Source organism: Gymnoscopelus braueri, assembly GCF_963280865.1.
Source record: "Gymnoscopelus braueri genome assembly, chromosome: 5".
Lineage (NCBI taxonomy): Eukaryota > Metazoa > Chordata > Actinopteri > Myctophiformes > Myctophidae > Gymnoscopelus > Gymnoscopelus braueri.
Window position 1 is genome coordinate 4,460,265 of NC_137606.1, and position 25,000 is coordinate 4,485,264.

A 25,000-nucleotide genomic window follows, 5' to 3' on the forward strand; every position below is an offset into this window, starting at 1 on the left:
ACAAGCTCGTAGCGCGGCACTCGGTGCCGCGCTACGAGCTTGTATATCTGCTATTTTTCAATAGCCCCAAATCAAAAAATGACACAGATGCGTTCCCAGTCTAAATGGGGTAAGAGCGTCTGCTAAATGCCTAAATTGTAATTGAAATGGTCTAAGTCTCTCTCTCTCTCTCTCTCTCTCTCCATGGTATAGCCTGGGCGAGGAGTTCTACAAGGAGGCTATAGAACACTGTCGTAGTTATAATGCCCGCCTGTGTGCCGAGCGCTCCATGCGTCTGCCCTTCCTCGACTCACAGACCGGCGTGGCCCAGAGCAACTGCTACATCTGGATGGAGAAGAACCACAGAGGTCCAGGTTTGTGCGTGTGTGTGCGTGCGTGTGTGTGCGTGCGTGTGTGCGTGTGTGTGTGTGTGTGTGTGTGTGTGTGTGTGTGTGTGTGTGTGTGTGTGTGTGTGTGTGTGTGTGTGTGTGTGTGTGTGTGTGTGTGTGCGTGCGTGCGTTGAAAATAGCAGATCTACAAGCTCACAACGCGTCACGATGTGAGCTTGTAGATCAGCTATTTTCAAATAGCCTACGTATAAAATAGGACTAACGTGGTTAATGTATGTTTTATAATGTAATCATTTATATCTGCAAAGTAACTAGTAACTAAAGTTTTCAAATAATTGTAGTGGAGTATAAAAGTACAATATTTGCCTCTGAGATGTAGTGGAGTAGAGGTAAAAGTATTGGAAATTGGAATTACTCAAATAAAGTACAAATACCTCAAAATTGTACTTAAGTACAGTACTTGTGGGCGGCAGTGGCTCAGGGGTAGAGTGGCTGGGTTGAGTGAACTGGAAACCGCAAGGTTCCCAGTTTGATCCCGGGCTGGGGTCTCCCCCAGAGTTAGTTTCAAAGTGTCCTTGAGCGTCCTTGAGCAAGACGCTGAACCCCTAATTGCTCCCGATGAGCAGGTTGGTGCCTTGCATGGTTTCCTCCGCCATCAGTGTATGAATGTGTGGGTGAATGTAATGCACAATCTATGTAAAGCGCTTTGGATAAAAGCACTACATAAATGCACCATTTACTTGAGTACATGTACTTAGTTATGTTTCCACCACTCTGTGTGTGTGTGTGTGTCAAAGCTGCCTCCACCCTAGGGACTTTTAAAACCATGCTTAAGACCCACCTTTTCACTGTAGACAGAGGACTCCTACAGTAGGTTCACTTGTTGTTTTGTGGGTTGTGTGTGTGTGTGTGTGTGTGTGTGTGTGTGTGTGTGTGTGCGCGCGCGTGCGTGCGTGCGTGCGTGCGTGCGTGCGTGCGTGCGTGTCTGTGTCTGTGTGTGTGTGTGTGTGTGTGTCTGTGTCTGTCTGTGTGTATGTTTAGTTTCTAAACTCCCTCACAACTCCCTCCTGTTGTGACTGACAGACAGTGTGACTGAGTTTGTGTTGTTCTAGTCTAGTCTTCTTTGTCTTGTTATATGTTTTACTCTTTTCTCTTTCTGCGGGACTGCGTCATCCATGACGTCCCTATCTTGGGTATGCCATTATAGTTAGACATTAAAAAGAAAATAATTTCAAAAAATGTTCAAGGCTAGCAGATGACGTCAAAATGCTGTGTTGTTAGCTTGCATATATTATTATTATTATTATTTTTTTATGAATGTTGAAAATCTAAAATAGGGCTAGAGTGGTAAATGCATGAAGCTCAGTTGTAACTATGTAGGTTTCATTCAGGTAGTCATATTTTATCCATCAGATTTCTTTTTAGTTTTAGTCTAGTTTTAGTTGACTAAATATAATTCGATTTAACCCACTAAGACCGGGAAAGAATCTGTGTCTTTTTTAGATTTAATTGGCTTTTAAAAAAATAGCAGATCTAGCAGTAAATCTGCTATGTTTTTGAAAAATCGTGAAAATGTGTGCAAATCTTTGAATATATATATACTTTTTTAAAGCGAAAGTTTTTAACTCAGATCTTTGCTTCTTCTAAATCCTAACAGTTTTTGTTTTCCTAACTTATTTATTTATTATTATTTTTTTTTTTACTTATGTTGCTATAGTATCAATCGTTTTCAAACTTTTTTCATGTCATGGACCCCCAAAATAATATGTATTTGTCCGAGGAGTGAGCGCGGACCCCCTGCCATCTAAAAATATTTTATTCCAGGGACCCCCAGAAGCAAATATTTGAATAAAAAATGTATATAAAAGATTTGCAAAAATGTTCACGATAAAAAATAAAAAAAGCAGATCTACAAGCTCATAGAGTGCCGCGCTATGAGCTTGTATATCTGCTATTTTTGAATAGCCAAAGAAATCTTAAAATGACACACATGCGTTCCCTTCCCGACCTTAAAGGGTTAAATCAACCAAAAAATCTACTGTTTATTTGGTTGACTAAAATGAATTTTGACGGGCCGCGATGACGTTGAAATGCCTGATTTATACTTCGCTGCATGCCGAAACAATACATTGCGCTGCGAGCCTGCGACGTGTTGTGAGCTTGTACATTGGCTATGCTCAGAGCGCGATCATTTTCAGAACCCGCAATAAAGCCTATGACGAAAAATCTTGGTCGACTACCTTTTTTCACTGACGAAAACTAAACCAAAACTATTAGGACTAAAACCATGACTAAATATGCTGACAATTTCGACAGCAAATAAAAACTAAACTTAAATGTTAGGGAGTGACTAGCACTGGAGAAGTGATCTCTCAAGAACAGATTCAGAGCTGCGCTACTGAATCTGTCGGGAGCCCCGTTCAGAACGTGTGCGCGTTAGCTTACAAGTGGGCGTTAGCTTACAAGTGGGCACTACATTTACCCAATCAAATGTAGTGTGCGGGATTTACATCTGTGCGCTCGCTTCCCACCGGAAACAAACCGAAACTCATTTAACATTAGCGTCCTCGGAGCCGACAAAACCACGGAAAGTTAGCAACATTTTAACTTGTTCTTTCATCATAGAAACAAGTGGGCTTATAACCAAAATGATCCATGTTCTTTGGGAGAAATGGTGTCCAGCTGCAAAGGTCTAGTTAATCCCCCCCCCCCCTCCCCCCAGAGTCAAATGCAAAAGTGAAAAACGCCTGGGGCGCTGTTTTTCCTTTTTATTTGACGATGGGTTCCCAGATTGCTGGAGAAGAGATCCAGAACTAAGACAAGTCATTTTATGCCTTCGCGCCGCGTTTCGAGCTTGTATATCTGCTACTTTTGATGCTTTCGTGTGACGCTGTAGTATGATCAAGTAGGGCGTTAATTTACGAAAAAACTAAAAAAGTTAGAATATGGAGATAAGAGGTTTCTGCCCCGAGAGCAACGATACTGTAGTTACTAGTTACTGTCCACCACTGATCAACACCAACAGCAGAGACTGTACTTTCTGAGGCGCGTCAGGATGTTTGGTACGAGTAGCAAAGCTCTTGTGAACGTGTTGCTGCACCATTGACAGTGTTCTGACAGGCGGTACAATGACAGTGTGTGGTTTGGCAACCTGACTGCTCACTGTGCTCAGGACCGCAGACTGCTACGCAGTGGTGGAAGAAGTACTCACATTTATTACTCAAGTAAAAGTATCAATACTGCAATATAGAAATACTTTGTTACAAGTAAAAGTCCGGAATTCAAAATGTACTTGAGTAAAAGTACAAAAGTATTGACATCTAAATGTACTTAAAGTAACAAAAGTTAAAGTAATTATGCAGAATGTCCCATTTCAAGTTTTCAAATGTATAAAAATATTTTGAAAATAGCACATGGCTGAAATGTATATAGGGCTGAAGTGGTTTGTGTATGTTTTGTAATAATAATCAAAATCTTGAAAGTAACTAGTAACTAAAGTTTTCAAATAATTGTAGTGGAGTAAAAGTACAATATTTGCCTCTGAGAAGTAGTGGAGTACAAGTAAAAGTATTGGAAATTGGAGATACTCAAGTAAAGTACAAATACCTCAATGTTTTACTTAAGTACAGTACTTAAGTAAATGTACTTAGTTACTTTCCACCACTGCTGCTGCGAAGGAGAGGAACCAAACACAGCAGCAAAAACCACTAGCACAGAACCTCCACAACCTCAGAACATTTTACACCTGTGGTTCTCAAAGTGGGGCAGGGGCGCAGCCATGGGTGGCCCTGTGTGGGCCGTGGCCCACCCACATAGAGAGCTGGCCCACCCAATCGATTTTGCAAAAAAAAAAAATATATATATATATATATTATTATTTTATAATTAATTTTGGGATAAATAAATCGGTAAAATCGGGCAAAAATATGAATTAAATAACATAACCCTAACCCAACCCTAACCTTAACCCTAAACCTATCCCTAAAACCGAAATAAAGTAACAAAAAACGGCCAAAAACGCCCAATATCTGCGCAATAACCGCACATTTTCGCGCACAGCGCGGGGGTCGGGGACCCGTGCCCACCCGCTCCTGCTCAGGCCCAGCCTATACTAGCCTTCTGGCTGCGCCACTGAAGTGGGGTCCGTCCGGAGGACCCCTAGGGGTTAAAATCAGTATAACCACTTCAACTCCACTTAAACCGTACAGTTTATTTCGTCGCTGTCGGACAGAAACCTCTTATCTCCATATTTCTGCTTCTTTTGCTGCTTTTGAATTTGAAGCCTGACAAGTAGCGGTTTTGGACATATGAGGTTTCCACCCGACAGAGACGATGTTTGTCTGCTGAGTTTTTATGTTGGTTTTGATATGGTGTGCCCTCTGTTTTATAAATGTTGTTATGTTGTGTTATGCTGTATTGTGTTGTGCTAAGCCTTACAGTATTCAATTGTGCTATAATACACATGACAATATGGGTGAACTGAAAAGAACTAAATCAGAACTGAACTGAACACGCTGACAGTGTTTTCAGAGCTGATTTGGAACTCAAATCCAGTCGACATCTGCATGCAACTGATCACTCAACACGTCCTGTAGTGTAACCTCCAAGCCCCCAGAAACACGGTTGAACAGTGAAGCGGCTGTCAAATCTGAGAATGCAATACTTCCGCATTTAAAACACCACTACGCATGCTTCTACCGCTTGAAACCCTACTGCGCCTGCTTGGTGCTCAAGACTTCCGCATATGGGCACCCAAATTTGGTGCCCAAGTGCGGAAGTAGAGCGAGCAATCCCTGTAGCTATATAAATGACCATTGACCATATCTGTAGAGGGCGCAGTGGAGTACATTTGTTTTTCCATCTGGCGGACATAGTCCATTTTCTGCCCAAAAAGTTATTATGCAGAGAAGGTGGGGTGCTGAGAGGCTTCCCACCGTGGAGAATAGACTTTCAACAACACAAAACAGCCTTTGTTTCGGTGAGTAGCGAAGTAGTTTTGTTTATTTTTAGTACAGTAAATATATATATAGTAGCAGGGCAGTGGAATTCTTTGTCTATAAGCAGAGCCGAGCGCCTGGCAGGGCGTTAGGGAGAATTCACTTGCGCTCTGGACCAGGGCTAGGGGCGGGGCGGGGCAGTCCGCCCTCTAGATATATTCTAACACTGGTAACCTCTGATTCGGTGGTCCAGCACCTGACCGCTCGTGGTACTACCTCTTCCCTCACCATTCTTTGTTTATCGTTGCTGTCAGGCAGAAACCTCTTATCTCCATATTCAGATTTTTCGTAAATTAACGCCCTACTTGATCATACTAGAGCAGGGGTCTTCAACGTTTTCAGGCCAAGGACCCCCTAGCTGAGAGAGAGATGAAGCAGGGACCCCCTTTATATTGTATACAATTGTGTTTCAGATTATACATTTTTTGTTTACTTGGTCCGCTCTTTTTCCCCTCTACACCTATACCTCTTTGCCAAAAATAGCTGATCTACAAGCTCGCAACGCCTCGCAGGTGCGAGCTTTAGATCTGCTATTTTTGGCTAAAGTTCTCCTCAGAAAAGGGATGCTAGGGTTTAAGTGGTTAAAGGTAGGGTAAGTGATATTTTTTGGTTAAAACAAAAAGTATTTTGTTAAAAGGTTAAAGCACTATATTCTGATAGTAATCATTGCTATAGAGTGTTTGTTCAGTAACAGGAGTCTCCCCGTCTCTCCAGCTCTTTAATAAACAGAAAATACATTTTCCGGTAGGTGTCAAAATCTCAGCCAATCAGGAGAAAGTACCAATTTTTAAGCTTCATTTTTATAGTGTTCCAGTTCCAATTTTGCCTGCTCATTTCTTAGTGTCATCACTTCCAATTTCACTTGTTTAATCTATATCCTGATTGAGTTCTCTATCCTCATTGGATAAAATTGGAAATGAAACTGAAACTGAAACGAAAATGCATTTTCTGTTTTATAAAGAGCTGGAGAGACAAGGAGACTCCTTTTACTGAACAAACACTCTATAGCAATGAGTACTATCAGAATATAGAGCTATTTAACACTTATTTTAACCAAAGAAAATCACTTACCCTACCTTTAAGGTAAAAAAAAAATCATATCACACAAAGATTTGGCGGACCCCCTGTAGTAACTCTGAGGACCCCCTAGGGTTCCCGGACCCTCTGTTGAAGACCCCTGTACTAGAGCGTCGCAAACAAAAGCATCAAAAGTGCTTTTGCACTTTACAATTTTAATCCGGAAAAGTAACAGTCTTGGGGTTTCCACCCCGACAGAGACTTTAAATCAGGAAAATGAACAGAGTCTAGAAGGGATCCGATGTTATAGCTAGAGGGATATACTTTAATGTGTTGGTAAATGTTTTTTTCTAAGAAGCCTTGTGAAAGTCCCCCTGCCGCGTTGAGATCAGTTCTTGTATGTGTGAATGCTTGACCTGTTGATAAGTCCACTTATCTCACAGTGTAACACTGGCAGAAGCCCTTTAGTTGTCTGCGTGTGGTGGAATGTACACACACCACACAGGAGGCAGCTGTATAGAGATTACTGAGGAAACCCCCTGGAGGAAGGTAGAACGGACGACACAAGACGATCAGATGGTTCCAGCCCAGTGTCAGGAGAGCAGGAACACTAGAGGGTTTTTAACCAGTTAAAACCATTCAATCCGGGAACGCATACTGTGTCATTTTAGATCTTTAGCAATAGCCTATAACCATTATTTTATACTTTGGCTATTCAAAAATAGCAGATATACAAGCTCATACCACTGCACCGCAGTGTTAACTTTGTCGACTAAGACTAAGAGACTAAAAGACTAAAAGACTAAGGTTTTTGATATTTAGTCGACTAGACTAAGACTAAGACTAAACATTTTCAGAAGACTAAAGTAGGACTAAAACTAAATGGTGTGTTATTCAAAAGACTAAGACTAAGACTAAATCAAAATTTGCTGTCAAAATTAACACTGCTGCACCGAGTGCCGTGCTACGAGCTTGTAGATCTCAAAAAAATATATAGCGTGAACATTTTTGCAAATCTTTGAATATAATATATTCAAAGATTTGCAAAAATCAGAAGCAAAGATTTTAGTAAAAATGTAGTGTAAATATATATATATTATATATATATTTACACTACATTTTTACTAAAATCTTTGCTTCTGGGGGTCCCTGGAACAAAGCATTTTCATGTCAATGACCCCCAAAATTATATGTATTTGGCCGCCGACCCCATCTCAAAATATGTTGTTCCAGGGACCCCCCCTGGAGCAAAGATTTGAGTTTAAAATGTTTTGACCACTTGAGTGGTCCGATGGGTGGGCCGCGAACGTTTTTGAGATTGTAAAATGGGCCCTGATCTGATTATTTTATTATTTTACCATAAAACACAACTCCCCTGGTGTTTTGGGACTGCTCTGTTCTGTCCATGTGGAAAACAAGTGCTTATCTGTTGGTCTGGTACCAGGGGGGGTGTCAGCCATGTTTTTGACCCACAAAGGATGATGCAGTGTCTTTACATCCTGTTGGAATTTAATCCTGGCCCTCATGTCCTCCCAACTTCATTTACAAAGATTAGACAGGATATCAGGCGAAAACCGGTCGATAAACCTGGGATATCAACCTATTTTTGGGCTCCTGCCAGTCTCCCCTGTGTTTCATTTTTTCGGCGAAAGCTTTCCCCACAATAACCGAAAACAGAACATTCACTAGTATAGAGCCCAGAGGGACTCCCGTCAACCATATGGGGTTTAAGTGGTTAAATTACACAGAAAACACAAAAAAGTCGAGATACGGAGATACAAGGTTTCTGCCCAACAGCGATGATACACGTTGTCATGGACACCAGATTGTGTTTTTAATACATCCTAACCTTTTTTTCCTGAAGGAAGGACAATAAGTGCATTGGCTGGATGAGAGCTGGTTCCTGATTGTTGTCAGAGCCATCCTTAGGATGCAGGTGTTATAAATATCACAGATGCTAGGCAAATCCTGACCAGTGAGTTTCGACGCTGCTCTCTCTACCCTACTTAGCGCCTTTCTGTTGAGGAAGAAATTTTATGGCTGCTTACATCTAACCTTTATATGTTACCATCACTTATAATACTTCCCTTATCTCTTTAACGTTTATATGGATGATTCATCTTTGATTTTAAACGCATGTGATACAGGGTGTAGGGTTGGCAATTCGCGAATTAATCACCTTATGTACGCGGATGACTTGGTCATCTCTAGTCCTTATAGTGCTGGTCTTCAACAGCTTCTGAGTACATGCTCACAGTATGGTGTTGATTTTGACATAAAGTACAATGCTAAAAAGAGTAAGATGATGGTTGTCCGAAGCAGAGAAGACAGTGAACTTTTCCTGACTTCTATCTCTCAGGCACTGCCCTTAGTGTCTGCTGTGAGATTAAATATTTGGGCCATATAATATCAAATGACCTCTCTGATGACAAGGACATATATAGACAGCGACGGAAGTTGTATGCTCAAGGGAACATGCTGTGTCGCAAATTTAGCATGTGTTCAGTACCGGTGAAGATTTCGCTCTTTAAATATTTTTGTACCCCTCTGTATACGGCCCACCTGTGGTGTCGCTACAAGCAAGGCAGCATCAGACGACTCACAGTGGCTTATAATGACTGTATGAGGCTGCTGCTGAGAGCTCCAAGAAGCTCCAGTGCAAGCCAGATGTTTGTTAGTGTTGGGGTACCCACCTGCTCTGCTGTGCTACGTAATCTTATGTAACTATAGATTTATGTGTAGGGCATCTGAGTCAGTAAATGACATCATTTCTGTCATAAGTAACCCGTTACGTAGTTCTGTCAGGTTCTCCTCTAGACTGTGGAACCATTGGCGCACTTGTCTGTATGTTCGAAACTGAACATGGTGGAATTATTTTTATTGTATTTCTTTTTCTATTATTGTTATATTTTGTATGGTGTTTTTATTTGTGATATGGATCGCCCCTTGGGTCTGAAATAAAGATTGAATTGAATTGAATTGAATACATTATGATATTTGACAGCTTGTAAAAGCCTAGATGTCTCCACTAGGCCTAATAGCTAATGTTTCTGGTACAGCCTATCTTGTTATGGTTCAGTCTGTCCTTCAGGCAGCTACAGTACAACTATGATCTCTGCCCTGTGCTTGAGGGAGAACCGTACCACTGACATGAGTGTTAATGTACTTCTGACCATGATATCATGTACATAAAGCATAACCACCACCACCTAGAATATTGTCTCGACTCCTATGTGCCTCATCGATTGCTGATTGATCCAGAATTCCACGACACTGTCATCTGCTGAACAGTCTCCATACCACACTGTGATAGAGAAGGTGAGAACACTCTCTATCACAGCTCTGTAAAAGTCACACATCCATTCCTTTGATATCCTAAACTTGATTTGTGTCACAGAAAAAACTATTGTTGATGGGCTTTCTGCACAATTTGGCTTTTGATTGATCGATTGATTGATTGATGTTTTTATTGACAGAAATGCATGAATACATCAATGCTGTCGGGCAGAAACCTCTCATCTCCATATTGTGTTTTTTCGTAAATGAATGCCCTACTTGATTATACTACAGCGTACAGCATCACACAACAGTAGCAAAAGTAGCAGATCCACAAGCTCAAAACGTGGCTCGAAGCGGCAAGTTATGGACATATGAGGTTTCCATTAGGTTTCCACAGAAAGGCTTGAGAGCTTATTTCCATTGTGGTCCATTGAGTGCAAATGTGTGTGTAAATTGACATACATTGAAACTCCATTTAAGAGACGAATAAATGGTGGTTCCCACTTCCCAGCAATTTGAGGCTTTCCACTCTCGACAGCCATGATCATTGATGACCATCTTTCTTTGTCTGGAACTCCAAAACCATCTACTTTGTTTTGGAGGTATTTAAGGTCGAATTGTTATGAACACACCACTCAACTAGTGAGGAGACTTCTGCTCTGTGATCTGTTTCATCATTACAGGAGATCAGACACGTCTCAGTGCTGTCATCTGAAAATATGAAGAATTTAACTGAATCCTATATTGAGAAATAGAAATACTGTCAGGCACTCGTGAAAAGGACTCAGGCGCAGACACCAAAGACACTGAAACATGGTTTTTAATGTCCAAAAAGCTAAACAGGCAAGGAGCAGGCAAAATTCAAAACTGTGGGCAGGCAAAAGGTCAAATATCCAAAAGGGCAGTCAGAGAAGGTCAGAGGTACAGCCAAGGGCTTGGCAAAAAAAAATCGGTTGTCTGAAAAACAAAGCAAAGGTCAGATACAGTCAAAACTATAGGCTTGAACTGGGCTTGAGAGCTTGGAATAAACATAAGACAATCTGGCAGCAAGACTGGAGTGACGGCTTATTATGAATTCCACCAACGTTATGGGATAGACCCGCCTTACCTGTGTCTGATTGGCTCCGTGGCAGGCATAGTTTTACTGAGGTTAGGGTTAGGGTTAAGCTTATAGGTTTAGGCATAGTTGCAAAAACGAGAACTGTCAATCACAGTGACTACTGGCCAATCACAGCAGGTCTCCCTACAAAAGTGGCGGTATCCATAAGCACGCTGGAGCCAATAGTAATCTAGGAGTGACCCTGGCTTGATTGCAGGTGAATGAAGTGCAGATGGTCACACTGGCTCCATCTTGACACACGCACACCCACACACAGACCTAGGTCAGATTGTGACAGAAGTCGCTAACAGTGATGGAAGAGGTACTGAACATTTTTACTTAGTAAAAGTATCAATACCACCTTGTAGAAATAATCTGTTAAAAGCAAATGTTCGGTGTTCAAAATGTACTTGTCATCAAAGAGGTACTTAAAGTACTAAAAGTAAACATACTCATTGTGCAGAATGTCCCATTTAAAGTTATAAAAATATAAGTCTTTTGAAAATAGCAGATCTACAAGCTCACGACCCGTTGTGAGCTTGTAGATCAGCTATTTTCAAATAGCCTAAGTATAGTATATATATATATATATATATATATATATATATATATATATATATATATATATATATATATATATATATATATTTATATATATATGTATAAATATATATTTATATATTTATATATGAGGCTGAAGTGGTTAATGTGTGTTTTGTAATAATAATCCAAATCTATAAAGTAACTAGTTACTAAACTTTTCAAATAATTGTAGTAAAAAGGGCAATATTTGCCTCTGAGATGCAGTGGAGTAGAAGTAAAATAATTGGAAATACTCTATTAAAGCAAAAATACCTCAACATTGTACTTAAGTACAGTACTTGATGTAATTAGTTACTTTACACCAGTGGTGTGATCTAGTTTTTTTCGGAGGGTATACGATAATTATTCCCTGCGCGACATGCGCGATACGCTATCGCGTTTTCAATGGATGAAATGGTTATTAGACTGTATACGCTTTCCCCCCAAAAAATCTGCACTGTATACGGCGTATACACCGTACCACGGTAGAACACATCACTGCTTTACACCACTGGTTGCTAGTCTACAATGAATGCAGGACAGGTGACAGAACGCAACCCTTGACTTTGGGAGAACTTGTTATTGAATTTAACTAAACTTTTGCCCCCGAAATCAAATCTCCCAATTACACAAAAGACTCTCTCAGCTCTAGGAGTTTTGGACATGCAAGCCTTGCTAGAATAATATGATTAAAAAGCAGAACTAAAATCAATAAACAGGACACGTGCGTAGGTAGCATTGGCCTCTGTTGGAGGATGGAATAAATGATGCAGCGTCCTCGACATCCTCTCTGAAACAGGTCAAGCGTCACGCTGGACAAATAAATGGATACTAGTTTCACAAACACCAAGCAGAAGTCAATGTCACAGGTCTATAATAGTTGAGACAACCAACATTTGTCTGTTTTTAGGTGCTGGAACAATGATTTCCGCCGGCCACGACAAAGCGGTGGATGAGCAGTTGACCGCCGGTCATAAAACGGATACATTTGATGTGATCCGATATATAAAAGTGTACTACGGACATATACTGTATGTTATCAATGCCGATGCCAATAAGTAAGCTAAGAAAATAAAAAAATAATAGTTGTGGGTTCGAATCCACTGTGGTGCAGCCGGCTTTATCGGGCGTCTATGCGAACACAATTGGCCCATGTTCGGGGGAGGGAAGCCAGGGCGGGGAGGGTGATATTGGTCACTGTATGTACTCCTACGGGCTGGGGGCGGCACCAGCGGGGAGTGTTGGGCGGGAGGAGTAGGACGAAGGCTCTACATCCTCCTGGTGGGGGCTCCTCACTGGCAGGTGAGTCAGTAGGATACGACAGCACAGAAATGTGTGTGGGGAGGAATTAATTGGCATAACGACTAAATTGGGGGAAAAAAGGGGGTACAAATAATTGGCTACTCTAAATTAAAACAATTAAAAAATAAATAAGAGAATAAAACCAAAGTCTAACTAAAGCTGCCACGACGTCGCCTGAACATCACACCATGATGAAAGAGGATGGACGTGTGTGCGTGTGCGTGCGCTTCTCTCACCCCAGTTATGTATTTGCCCATTTTGTTTGCCCACTACCGTCTATTTGAGTTCTCTTTCTTTCTTACTTTATTTTGATTCATTCATTTGCTTCTCTCTCTCTCTCTCTCTCTCTCTCTCTCTCTCTCTCTCTCTCTCTCTCTCTCTCTCTCTCTGTCCCTCTCTCTCTCTCTGTCCCTCTCTCTCTCTCATCGGTATGTTTTGGCAGTGTATCAGACATCCCTGCAGACCATGATATGCTCCTTCACAGCGTGTGTGTGTGTGTGTTTGTGTGTGTGTGTGTGTGTGTGTGTGTGTGTGTGTGTGTGTGTGTGTGTGTGTGTGTGTGTGTGTGTGTGTGTGTGTGTGTGTGTGTGTGTGTGTTTTGTCTGAATTTCTCACCAAGTGTTACTTTGATTTGCATCTTCATTAAAGCAATGTAAAGCAAAGCATCGGATCAAAAGCCTTTTCCCACAACTAAAACCCAGCCTATTCTGATCAGTTATGATGACAGTATGATGACTCATTTCCTCGCATGTTTTTGTTGTAATTGTGTGCGTGTTCTAGGCCACGCTCCCGGTCAGTTGTACACGTACCCCGCACGCTGCTGGCGCAAGAAGAGACGGCTAAACATCCTAGAGGACCCGCGGCTCGGACCAATCGAGTTCAAGATCGGTAAGCAACATGGAACACATACTGTAAAGAGCATAGTAGCGATTGGAGCAAAGATCAGTGAGTAGAAAATAGACGATATAAAGTATGTTAAAGGAGTAGTTCACCCAAAAATATACTTATTTTCCATCAATTACACACCCCATGAAGCACTGAATTCATGGATATATTTTAGTTTTTGTCGCATTAATAAACCAATAATTTTATGACCGGCGGTCTCTCCGGTAGGAGACTCAAAGGAGACTCTTTGAGTCTCCTGCCGGATACATCAGCATCTTTCCGCCAGTCATCAAATTATTGGCTTAGGAATGCGACAAAAACAAAAAAAAATCCATGAATTTAAGGCTTCATAGGGTGTGTAATTGATAGAAAATAAGTACTTTTTTGGGTGAACTACTCCTTTAAGTGGTCAGATGGTGGGCCGCGTGTTGTCCCCTCTGCCCTCAGTTTTGTGTCTCTCGTCTTTCAAAATAAAAGCAAACAAATATGCCTAAAAATAAAGTAAATAAATAAAAGAATGACAGAAGTTCAGGAAAACTGGAAAGATGCGTATTTGTGATTTTCTGGACCTACGGCGTTAATTTAACTTCGACAGACCTGGATACATTTTTTTTACTGTCTAGGGCAGTGGTTCTCAAACTTATTCATGTCAAGGACCCCCAACTTGACACTTATTAGACCGCGGACCCCCATTTGAAAAGATATGCCAGCCCCATAAGAGAAGATTTTTACGTCTCCAGTGATTCTCAACAATTTTTATTTCAAGGACACCCAGTTTGACATGCATTAGGCTAGTACGGACCCCATTTAATGGCATTTCTATCTCTGGGACCCCAATTTATATTGTAAAATCAATGTTAGTTAACTCTGAGAGCGTACAAATGGAACCCGTTAGGGTCCATTTGGTTCCATTTGTACACTCTCAGAGTTACAGACCCATAAGGGTCCATTTGGTTCCTAACTATCCATAATTTAGCTGGGGACTGCCCTGGAACTCCCTCAAGGACCCGTGGGGGTCCCCGGACCCCACTTTGAGAACCAATGGTCCAGGGAGCCTTGTCACAAACTCTCACTGAGCCTTAAAATGACTCAACAAACCAAAGGATGTACTTCATAGCGCTTACCAGCGTTTTGAAAAAGGGCAAGGGCAGTGGCTCAATTTAAATGCTAATGTTTATACCATCATCAGAACATCTTACTAATGGCATCGATTCAGGCTGCGTTTGCTGAAATCAAGAATAACTTAAAAAAGAAAAGAAATCCAAAATACATTTGTCATATATTGTGAAAATGATTACCTTCATATCTGAATGAACAGGGAAGCATGAGTGCGATCATTACATCTAAAAGCAGTGATTCTCAGCCTCTTTCCATTTCAAGGACGCACAGTTTTATTTAACTCTGAGAGTGTGCAAATGGAACCAAATGGACCCGTTTGCACACTCTCAGAGTTACAGACCCATAAGGGTCCACTTGGGACCCCCCGACCCGACATTGGGAAACAGTACAGTGTTCTAAAACTAAAATATTAGAAATGTGCTTTTTAGTTTGCTGCTGTGTGTCTCATGTTGTGTTGTTGTGTTGTCGTTGTTGTTGTTATTGTTGTTGGTGGTGCTACAGACTATGAGGCGTCTCTGAAGAAGGAAGGGGGGATTCCTGAGGGTCCGGTGTTAGAGTCTCTGCTGGCTGGAGAGACCCTGGACAAGAAGATAGAGACCAAGGAGGAGGAGCCCATGAGTGAATGTCAGGTAAGACACACAGATGCACACACGCACACCCACACACACCCACCCACACACACCCACACACACACACCCACACGCAAGCACGCACGCACGCACACACTCTCTCTCTCTTTAACTCATCATTTCTCTTAATTCAATTCAATCCAATTCAATTCAATGGGCTTTATTGGCATGACGTGTTACATTGCCAAAGCAAAAGTAGAAAAATACAATCAAAATAAGATAATATTATGTACAATTAAAAGGAAATAGAAATGATGTGTACACAGAGCTGTTACATTTCAACTGAGGGAAGTCTAACTTACAAGACCATACTGTACGAATTGTGCGTTTGCTGTCGGATATAGTTAGTCTATATATCCACATATAGGAGCGGTTAGCTTGGGATAAGCTTTTGCAAAGGTGTGCACAAATAGCACAGCAGCGGTTTTTCAAAAGTGTTTGAGGTAAAGGTAAATTGCTCTGTTTGTATGTACAGTTTGTCTGTCTCTCTCTCTCTCTCTCTCTCTCTCTCTCTCTCTCTCTCTCTCTCTCTCTCTCTCTCTCTCTCTCCCTCCCCCCTCTCTCTCTCTCTCTCAAATTCAAATTCAAATTCAAATTCAAATTCAAATTCAAATTCAAATATGCTTTATTGGCATGACAAGCATTCTTATATTGCCAAAGCATTACATACATTATGATACAAAATAATAATACATATTCAGAATCAGAACAAATAAACATAAACAAAATGACATTAGTCTATTAACCGTAGTAGACTTACAGTGTTCACCCATTGTCCCTCATTTTGTGACAGGCTGCTACATATTTTGCTGCCAACCTTGAACATTCGGCTTTCTCACCTAATAAGTAGGGGATTGCCTGGATAGAGTCAAACTGTATTTTTGTTTTTGTTATGTTTGTGAATTTAAGGTAGTAATCTTCTCTTATGTGTTTATATTTGTCACATGCAGTCAAGAAGTGCATGGAGCTCTGTCTCCACCACTCCTTGACCACAGTGAGAGCATAGCCTGTCCTCTCTGGGCAGCCAGGTTTGTCTATATCGGCCTTTCGCGATGGCTAGGATGTGCTCACTGAGTCTGTACATTGTTAAGGTTTTTCTCACTTTGCTATCAGTCACCATGCTCAAATATTCTGCCACGGTGTATTGTCTGTTTAGGGCCAGATAGCAATTAAGTTTACTTTGGGTTTTTGTTGTTTCGATTCAATAGTTTTCATATTTTTGTTTCTGTTGATTAATAATTTGGTTGGGTTGGATTTGTTGGGGAGTTATGTCACTGTCCACTGGAGGCTGGTTATTGTTAGGATTGTCTATAGGGGCTGATGTTGGTTTGTTCAGCGTCAGGACCATCTGACTGAGGGGACTCTTCTCTATGTTCATCTCTTGGCTTTTGAGGGCTTTATAATGGTCGCTCATTTTTAGGTGTTTCCAAAATGTTAAGGCTCTTTTTTCAATGTTGATGATTAGAGGATATTGGCCTAATTCTGCTCTGCATGCGTTGTTAGGAGTCTTCCTCTGGACCCGGAGGATTCTCTTACAAAACTCTGCATGCAGGATTTCGATTGGATGTTTTTCCCATTTTCCAAAGTCGTGTTTTTTGAGAGGACCCCAAACTTCACTGCCATATAGTGCAATAGGTTCAATCACTGATTGGAATATTTTGAGTCTGCTGTAGACCCTCTTCTGTTGGTGACAACAGAACCAGGTCATCTGCTTAAAGGAGGAATCTGATTTCAGAGTCATGTAGAGTGAAACCAGGAGCAGTAGATTGTTCTAATAACTTGGCCAATTCATTTACATAAATGTTGAAGAGGGTTGGAGAGATTGGGTTGCCCTGGGTCACTCCATGCCCTTGAGTGAAGTATGTTGTTTGTTTGGTTCCAATTTTTATTGCACATTTAGTGTTTGTATACATTGATTTAATTATTTCATATGTTCTCTCTCTCTCTCTCTCTCTCTCTCTCTCTCTCTCTCTCTCTCTCTCTCTCTCTCTCTCTCTCTCTCTCTCTCTCTCTCTGTCTCTCTCTGTCTGAGTCATTGTAGTCGAGAGTGTGTCTTTTGGCAGTGACAGAGTCTCCCGCAGCTCTGATAGTTTCCTCCTGGCACTGTTTGTGTGTATGTGTGTGTGTGTGTGTGTGTGTGTGTGTGTGTGTGTGTGTGTGTGTGTGTGTGTGTGTGTGTGTGTGTGTGTGTGTGTATGTGTATGTCCATAAAGTATGTGTGTGCCAGTGGCGATTCTATCTATAATTCTTTGTTTTTGTGCAAAATATGATATATAAGTATATGCAGAATATATACTGCATATACTGCCTACATACTGCCATATTCAGGTTCATATATGTGCATAAATGTGGACATATGTAGAGACATATATGCAGGCAGACAATTTTGAATATGTCACATATATCATAAACATATATGTTGCATATAAAAACATACATGTTCATATATTTCCTTTGCCCCCCCTGCTGGCAGAGGCAAAAATCGCCGATGTGTGTGCCTGTGCGTGTGCCTGTGCGTGTGTTCGTGTGACCACGTGGGAGCCTGTCAGCCTTTTACAAAGACAAAGTGTGGCAAAGTGCATGCATTTGTGTGTTTGCGTGTGCGTGTGCGCGTGCGTGTGCGTGTGTGTCTGTGTCTGTCTGTTTGTGTGTGTTTGTGTGTGTGTGTGTTTGTGTGTGTGTGTGTGTGTGTGTGTGTGTGTGTGTGTGTGTGTGTGTGTGTGTGTGTGTGTGTGAGTGTGAGTGTGAGTGTGAGTGTGCGTGTGTGAGAGAGAGAGAGAGAGAGACTGTGTGACTGTGTGTTTATCATGGTGGCAAATGGATGTTGACTTCTCCCACATGAAAAGAAGGCTGTCACCTGCCTAGTGCCTACCCTCTCTTCCACCATGTGGACAATTAGTGACTGAGTTACCAGTCCTGAAAGTGGGCCCCGTTGAGTTGAGGCATTACATTTTGTTTGACTCAGTTCCTCACACATGTAGATCAGCTATGTTCAAAATGTTTGCCTCTTTCTTAATATTTGACCCTTTGGCCAGTTTTTATAGCATAGTTTGTTGATTGCTTTTGATGCGGAAATGGTCATATTATTATATTTATATTGTTTTCATTTATTTTTTCATTTGAGAGGTATTAAAAAGTTCTTAAAAGTCCATAAAATGTCACTTTAGAAATGTGCAGATTCCATATATAGTCTAGACTTATACTCTATGTTGGTTTGTTTACTGTTGAGTGAGAAAACAATGTTGCACATTAAGCTAATCATCGGGGACCACCCAAAATCATTAGGGGACCCCCCTGGGGGTCCCGACCCACAGGTTGAGAGCCACTAAGCCCAGGATGCTTTCATCCCAGCAGGATGCTCAACCTGCCAGGCAGCTAGTCTACGGCCCAGACTCCATCCTCGCTGCTAACGGGCGGAAACCTTGAATGTCCAAAACCGTTACTTTTCAGGAAATGGAAGCAAGAACCTGTGTTCCAGTGGATCCAATGTAGTTATTATTTAGTCATAAACTCTTGATAATAATTTTCATTGGTTCAATATTTATAAAAATCACACCCTGTGTGAAGTGAGTGGTGCCTTCGATGAGTTCATTTCATTAAGCTATTATTAGCCTAAGACTGCTTTAAAAGTACTTTAAGTACTTTTACTCAAATTGTAGATGGGTCATTTTAGTGTGTGTGTGTGTGTGTGTGTGTGTGTGTGTGTGTGTGTGTGTGTGTGTGTGTGTGTGTGTGTGTGCGTGCACCAGTATTTTTACGCAATTTAGTAACTTCCAAGCAGTTTTACTTAAATTAGTAACTTTTTACAGACTCTGATGACTTTTAAGTATTTTTACTCATTTTAGCTACTTTAAAGTATTTTTTACGTATTTTCACTCATTTTAACTCATTTATTGCCACTGGACGTAAAATACGTCCAATGTAATAAGCCCTGTGCCACAGGACGTAAAATACGTCAAAAAAAAAGAAAGAACCCAAGATATGATGATTTGAAAATGTTCTGCTCCATTCACTTCTTGTTCAATCTGGGAACCCATCGCCAACTGAAAATGAAAAACAGCGCCCTCTGCTGTTTGTTCTATGTCTGTTGGCTCTGGGCGGAAGAAAACGTAACGCCAGAGCGCAAAGGAAACCGGTGTTTCTGTAGCCTTCAGCGCATCACTTCCGGTTGGTGCGACTATGTTTTCATTCCCACTAACAATATTTCTACACGGAACACTAACACCACTTCTCCCAGAGAAGATGGATCGTTTTGGTTATAAGCCCACTTGTTTCTATGATGAAAGAGTAAGTTAAAATGTGAATATCTTTCCGTGGTTTTGTCTGCTCCGCGGACGCTATTGTTAAATTAGTTTCGGTTTGTTTCGAGGGGGGAACGATCGACGGACACGTGAATCCCGCCCACTACATTTGATTGGGTAAAGCGCGGCCCGCTTCCTGATCTGAAGGCACGCCCATGCACACTTGTTATGACGAAGCTCCCCGACAGATTCCAACGCAGTGCAGGAATCTGTTCTTGAGAGATTACTTCTTGTTTAACTTCTTACTGAAAAAGGCTGTATCTCTGCTCCTAAGCACTTTTTTTTTACAATGAATTTTGGCTGTGGCACTGAATGTTTTTTTTTTACAATGAATTTTGGCCAGTGGCACTGAATGAGTTAACATTTTTAAGTATTTTTACTCATTTGAAGTATTTTTACTCATTTTAGGTACTTTAAAGTATTTATACTCATTTAAATTATTTTTACTCAATTTATTTACTTTCTTTTAAGTACTTTTACTCAAACAGTGGGTCGGGACCAAGCCCCCAGAACCACGGTAGAACAGTGAAGCGGCCAAGCCTGGTGGTCAAATCTGAGAATGCACTTAAAATGCAGCTTCGCGTGCATCTACCGTTTTTGCGCATGCTCACGACGCGCCACGACCCATGGAACCAATGGAATGGACCCATGGAACCAATATGGATCCAATATTTCTTACTTCCGGGTGCTTCAAAACACCACTGAGCAATTTCCTTGAAATGAATAGCTGGGGGCGGGGCAATTTTGATGGGTCGCGAGTAAATATCCCCATTTTTTAATTTCTTTTAATATATTATTTCAAAAGTCTAAACAAAAAAGGTTTCCTTTTTTTTTTGCTATAATTTAGAGTAGCCAATCATTTCCCCCCCCCCCCCCTTTTCCTCCCCAACTTAGTCGTTGTGCCAATTAATTGCTCCCCACACACATTTCGGTGTGGGGAGGAATGTGTGTGTGTGTGTGTGTGTGTGTGTGTGTGTGTGTGTGTGTGTGCGCAAGTATTTTTACGCAATTTTTTAACTTTCAAGTGGTTTTACTTAAATTAGTTACTTTTTACAGACTTTGATGACATTTAAGTATTTTCACTCATTTTAACATTTTTAAGTATTTTCACTCATTTTAACATTTTTAAGTATTTTCACTCATTTTAAGTATTTTTACTCATTTTAAGTATTTTACTCAATGTATTGACTTTCTTTTAAGTACTTTTACTCAAAAGGGTGTGAGTGTGTGTGTGTATGTGTGTGTGTGTGTGTGTGTGTGTGTGTGTGTGTGTGTGTGTGTGTGTGTGTGTGTGTGTGTGTGTGTGCGCGTGCGTGTGTGTGTGCGTGTGCACACGCACATGAAGCCAGCCTGTGTGTGTGCATGTCTTTCAGTGGCTTATATGTTGCACGCAAATCACACCCAGTGTGAAGAGAGTGGTGCCTTTCATGAGTTCATTTCATTAAGCTATTATTAGCCTAAGACTGCTTTAAAATAACTATATTGGCAGAAACATCTTTTAAATACTTTAACTCACTTAAGTTACTTTTAAGTTCTTAAAATACGTTTACTCAAATTGTAGATTGTGTGTGTGTGTGTGTGTGCGTGTGCGCGCGCGCGCGCGAATGTGCGTGCGCAAGTATTTTTACTCAATTTAGTAACTTTCAAGTGCTTTGACTTAAATTAGTTACTTTTTACAGACTTTGATGACTTTAAAGTATTTTTACTCATTTAAAGTACTTTAACATGTTTTTACCGACTTTTACGTGTTTTTACTAATTTTAACATCTTTTAAGTATTTTTACTCTTTTTAAGTATTTTTACTCAGTTTAGGAGTTTTACTCATATTTAAGTATTTCTACTCAAAAGTATTTTTACTCAAACGTATTTTTACTCAAGTGTGTGTGTGTGTGTGTGTGTGTGTGTGTGTGTGTGTGTGTGTGTGTGTGTGTGTGTGTGTGTGTGTTGCACTAATTGTGTACAATCAGTGTAACTGGTTGCATCTTTGTGTTGTAATCAGGCGCAGCTGTTGAGGCTGTGCTCAAACATACGGACGGACCGACGGACAGACACACACACACACACACACACACACACACAAAGTCAGTCCTTGGAGTGGCTAGCGCCACTCAAAAAATATTAACTATTGAGATAGGTTTCTGCCCGACAGCAACGATATGGTCTCTCTCTCTATACTTATGTCGCTGCAGATGCATGATTTTTTTTTCTCCCACTCTCTCTCCCCTCGATCGCTGTGATCTTCAGGTGTGACATCGCAGCTCAAAGCTTTTGTGTTTTTGCAAAAACAAGAGTGACATCTGCTGCGGTGTAAGGCATACATATCCCTCATGCTCATCATCCTGTTCTTTACCGTAAAACAAGAACGTGGGCACTGGCTTCTCTGCCTTTTCTCTCTCACCAAGGAAACACCATACAGTTGTTATATAAAAAGTGAAATGCCAAAGTTTCTGCGCAGAATGTAGTGACCTATCGTATTCTGTGACCGGAGCTCTTCCGCCTGTCCAAGTTTCCGAGTGTTGCGCTAAAGCTTTCTGTCATCTCATTGGCTGTCCTTCGGACCAATGGAGGAAAAAATCATGATCCTTTCGACCAATGATCAAATAGTCACGGGAAAGTGACTACATAAATGAACCTGAACCCCCTACTACTTGATCGTATTACAGCATCACACAAAAGTATGAAAACGCGTTACGAGCTTGCCGATCTGCTACTTTTGATACTTTGGAATTTGAATCCTGAAAAGTAACGGTTTTGGACATATGAGGTTTCCACCCAACGGAGACAATTTAATGTGAGGAGAGAAAAAGGAGGGGAATTTACAGTTACTGTATATTCGCAGCAAATGGCTCTGCTCTTTTAGAGCGCTGCCTGCCTTGTATTAAATAAGCGTGCTTGAAGCTTAGCAAAGCAACCTTTCTTGTAAACGAAACCCCCTGTGGGCATAAACAGAAAAACAGAGTGGCAGCTGCTGACTGTATACACACAAACTAAACTAAACTAAACTAATCTGCATAGATGTGTGATTGAGTCTGCAACAGTAGGAATGGGTGTCGAAGTTAGTCAGTCAGTGGTGTAAAGTAAGGTACATGTAATCAAGTACTGTACCTAAGTACAATTTTTAGGTATTTTTACTTTACTGTAGTATTTCCAATTTTCAATACATTTACTTCTACTCCACTACGTCTCAGAGACAAATGTTGTACTTTTTACTCCACTACAATACTGTAGATTTGGATTATTGTTACAAAACATACATTAATCACTTCAGCCCTATTTAAACTTTGGCTATTGGAAATTATCTACACGCTCACAACACGTCGCGATGCGACGTGTTGTGTACTTGTAAATCTACTGTTTTCACAAGATTTCTTTATCAATTTTACACATAATAAATTGTGAAATGGGACATTCTGCATAATGAGTACTTTCACTTTCACGCCAATACTTTTGTACTTTTACTAAAGTAAATTTCAATTACCGGACTACTAACAGAGTATTTATTCATTGCAGTATTGATACATTTACTTAAGTAAAACATTTGAGAACTTTTTTCACCACTCACAGTCAGTCAGTCAAACAAAAACTGACTGACAATGTAGCCTGACAGCGCGTCACAGGTTCGAGTCCCGAGCCCGACGGCCTTTGCTGCATGTCACTGCCCATCTCTCGCTCCATTTCCTGTCAGACTACTGTCCTATCAGTAAAGGTATAAAAGCCCCAAAATCTCTGTCTGTTTATTTCTGTAGAAGTTGCTGGTTGGTGATTTTCCTCATGAGCTGGAGGTAGAGGAGATGGAAGAAGACGTTCCCAAACGCAAGAACCGAACCAAAGGACGGGTGAGACACCTTTCATTCTATCTCCCCTAATAGGTGGGATGGGTAAATGCACATGTCACATACGTACCGTAAATCCTCTAATAATGACCCGGGTTTGTATTTGTTTCAACTGTAGTGGGTACCGGGCTTTTATTGAAAGGAGGCATGTATAAGAGAGAGGCCTATATTTATATTTTTCAAACAGATCAGAATCAATAAATCAACATTTTGTGTCAGTTACAGGTGGTCACTGGTCATTTTAACCTTTTCATTACTCACAGTTGGGTAGATTTCCTTCGCTTTGTTTTGTATTATTTTCCTTGACTGTTTGATCACCCAGCTGTATCCCCTCAAACCTAATTTACCGTATGCTCCGCTGTGCGCACAATACCGTTGCGTGGTGGAGTATATATGTCTCGCTAGGAGCGTCTCATCAGCCAACACACAAGAGGAGGTTGAATGAAAACCAGCGCTCCCCAAAACAGGTTTGGACCATGGAGTCTGTTACGCCCCGGCCTAGGGGAACCTTTAGGGCGCAACATAACAAGTGAGACCCCCCCCCCTTTCCAGCTCCAAAGGACCACCAGCAACAAGAGTTCACAGCCTTTTTATGGGTTTTTATTAAAAGCCAGTTACTTCGGGGTGGGCATTACATCAAAACAATAAACAAACTAACTTAACATAACAACCTAAAGAACCTGTAGAACGTAAGAACCTGGAGAACATTAGAACCTGAAGAACATTAGAACCTGAAGAACATAAGAACTACCCACCCCTACAAAACCCAAGGCTGTTAAAATGCACAATAACTCCTAACAAACATGTCTATACTGTAGATTGGCTGGCAGTCTTGCTGGAACTGGAGAGAGGAGAGCCCACAGGAGCTGTGGAAAGCAGGCCTTTTAAACTTCCCTCTGCCAAGGCTGGAACCAATCAGCTCCCTGCAAAATTACTCACTCACACAATCAGCTAGACACACCTGCAGCCCATCACTCACAGACACACACCAACCACACAGAGGGCATAGACAAACCTATACGAAGATTAAAACATAGTCATTACATACATTATGACCTCAGGGTCATAACACCTCCCCCCTTAAAGATAAAACATTTATCCCCTACAAAAACAAATGTTTGATTTCACATATCACTGAAACAAAATCACAAAACGCATGCTTTCTTCAGCTCCTTTCTATGTCCCCACCAAAAACCATCTCTCCTTATGTCCCCACTGAGACCTCACTCTGTCTCCCCTGATACTCCCTCCCTCCTAATGTCTCTACGAGACCTCACTCAAGTATCCCCTCTCTTAACATTTCCACTGACCTCACTTTCGAATAGCTTAAGTTCTTGCATGAAAACCAAATTCACAAAAAAAACACTTATGTCCACAGAAAACTACAAAGTTTTTGAAACTACAGACCAAAAACAAAATGCATAGAAATTCACCATCTCCACATTTTTCTGGTTGACGTCTCACACACAACAGTAGTCTTAATATTGAAGAATGTAATTTGTTTGCTCACAATTAAGCTGTTATGGGGATCATGTTGGGTCTTTGTGTGACCTGCCATCACTGCAAAGCCACACTAGGGTAACAACTCACTCCAAGTGCAAGGCCCCCCATCTCCCACCTCCATTTCC

At 41.0% G+C, this 25,000-nt stretch overlaps 1 protein-coding gene across 2 annotated transcripts in view; it reads left to right on the forward strand.

The window, feature by feature from the left end:
- dpf1 (double PHD fingers 1) overlaps positions 1-25,000 on the forward strand; it is a gene marked incomplete at both ends in the record, with an annotated part of 107,637 nt that overhangs the window by 35,348 nt on the left and 47,289 nt on the right. For both annotated transcript variants that reach the window (XM_080428770.1, XM_080428771.1), the window contains 4 exons: positions 193-353; positions 13,386-13,493; positions 15,111-15,238; positions 23,286-23,375. In XM_080428770.1, the coding sequence (XP_080284896.1) occupies positions 193-353; positions 13,386-13,493; positions 15,111-15,238; positions 23,286-23,375 (487 nt within the window). The remainder of the gene's footprint in view (positions 1-192; positions 354-13,385; positions 13,494-15,110; positions 15,239-23,285; positions 23,376-25,000) is intronic.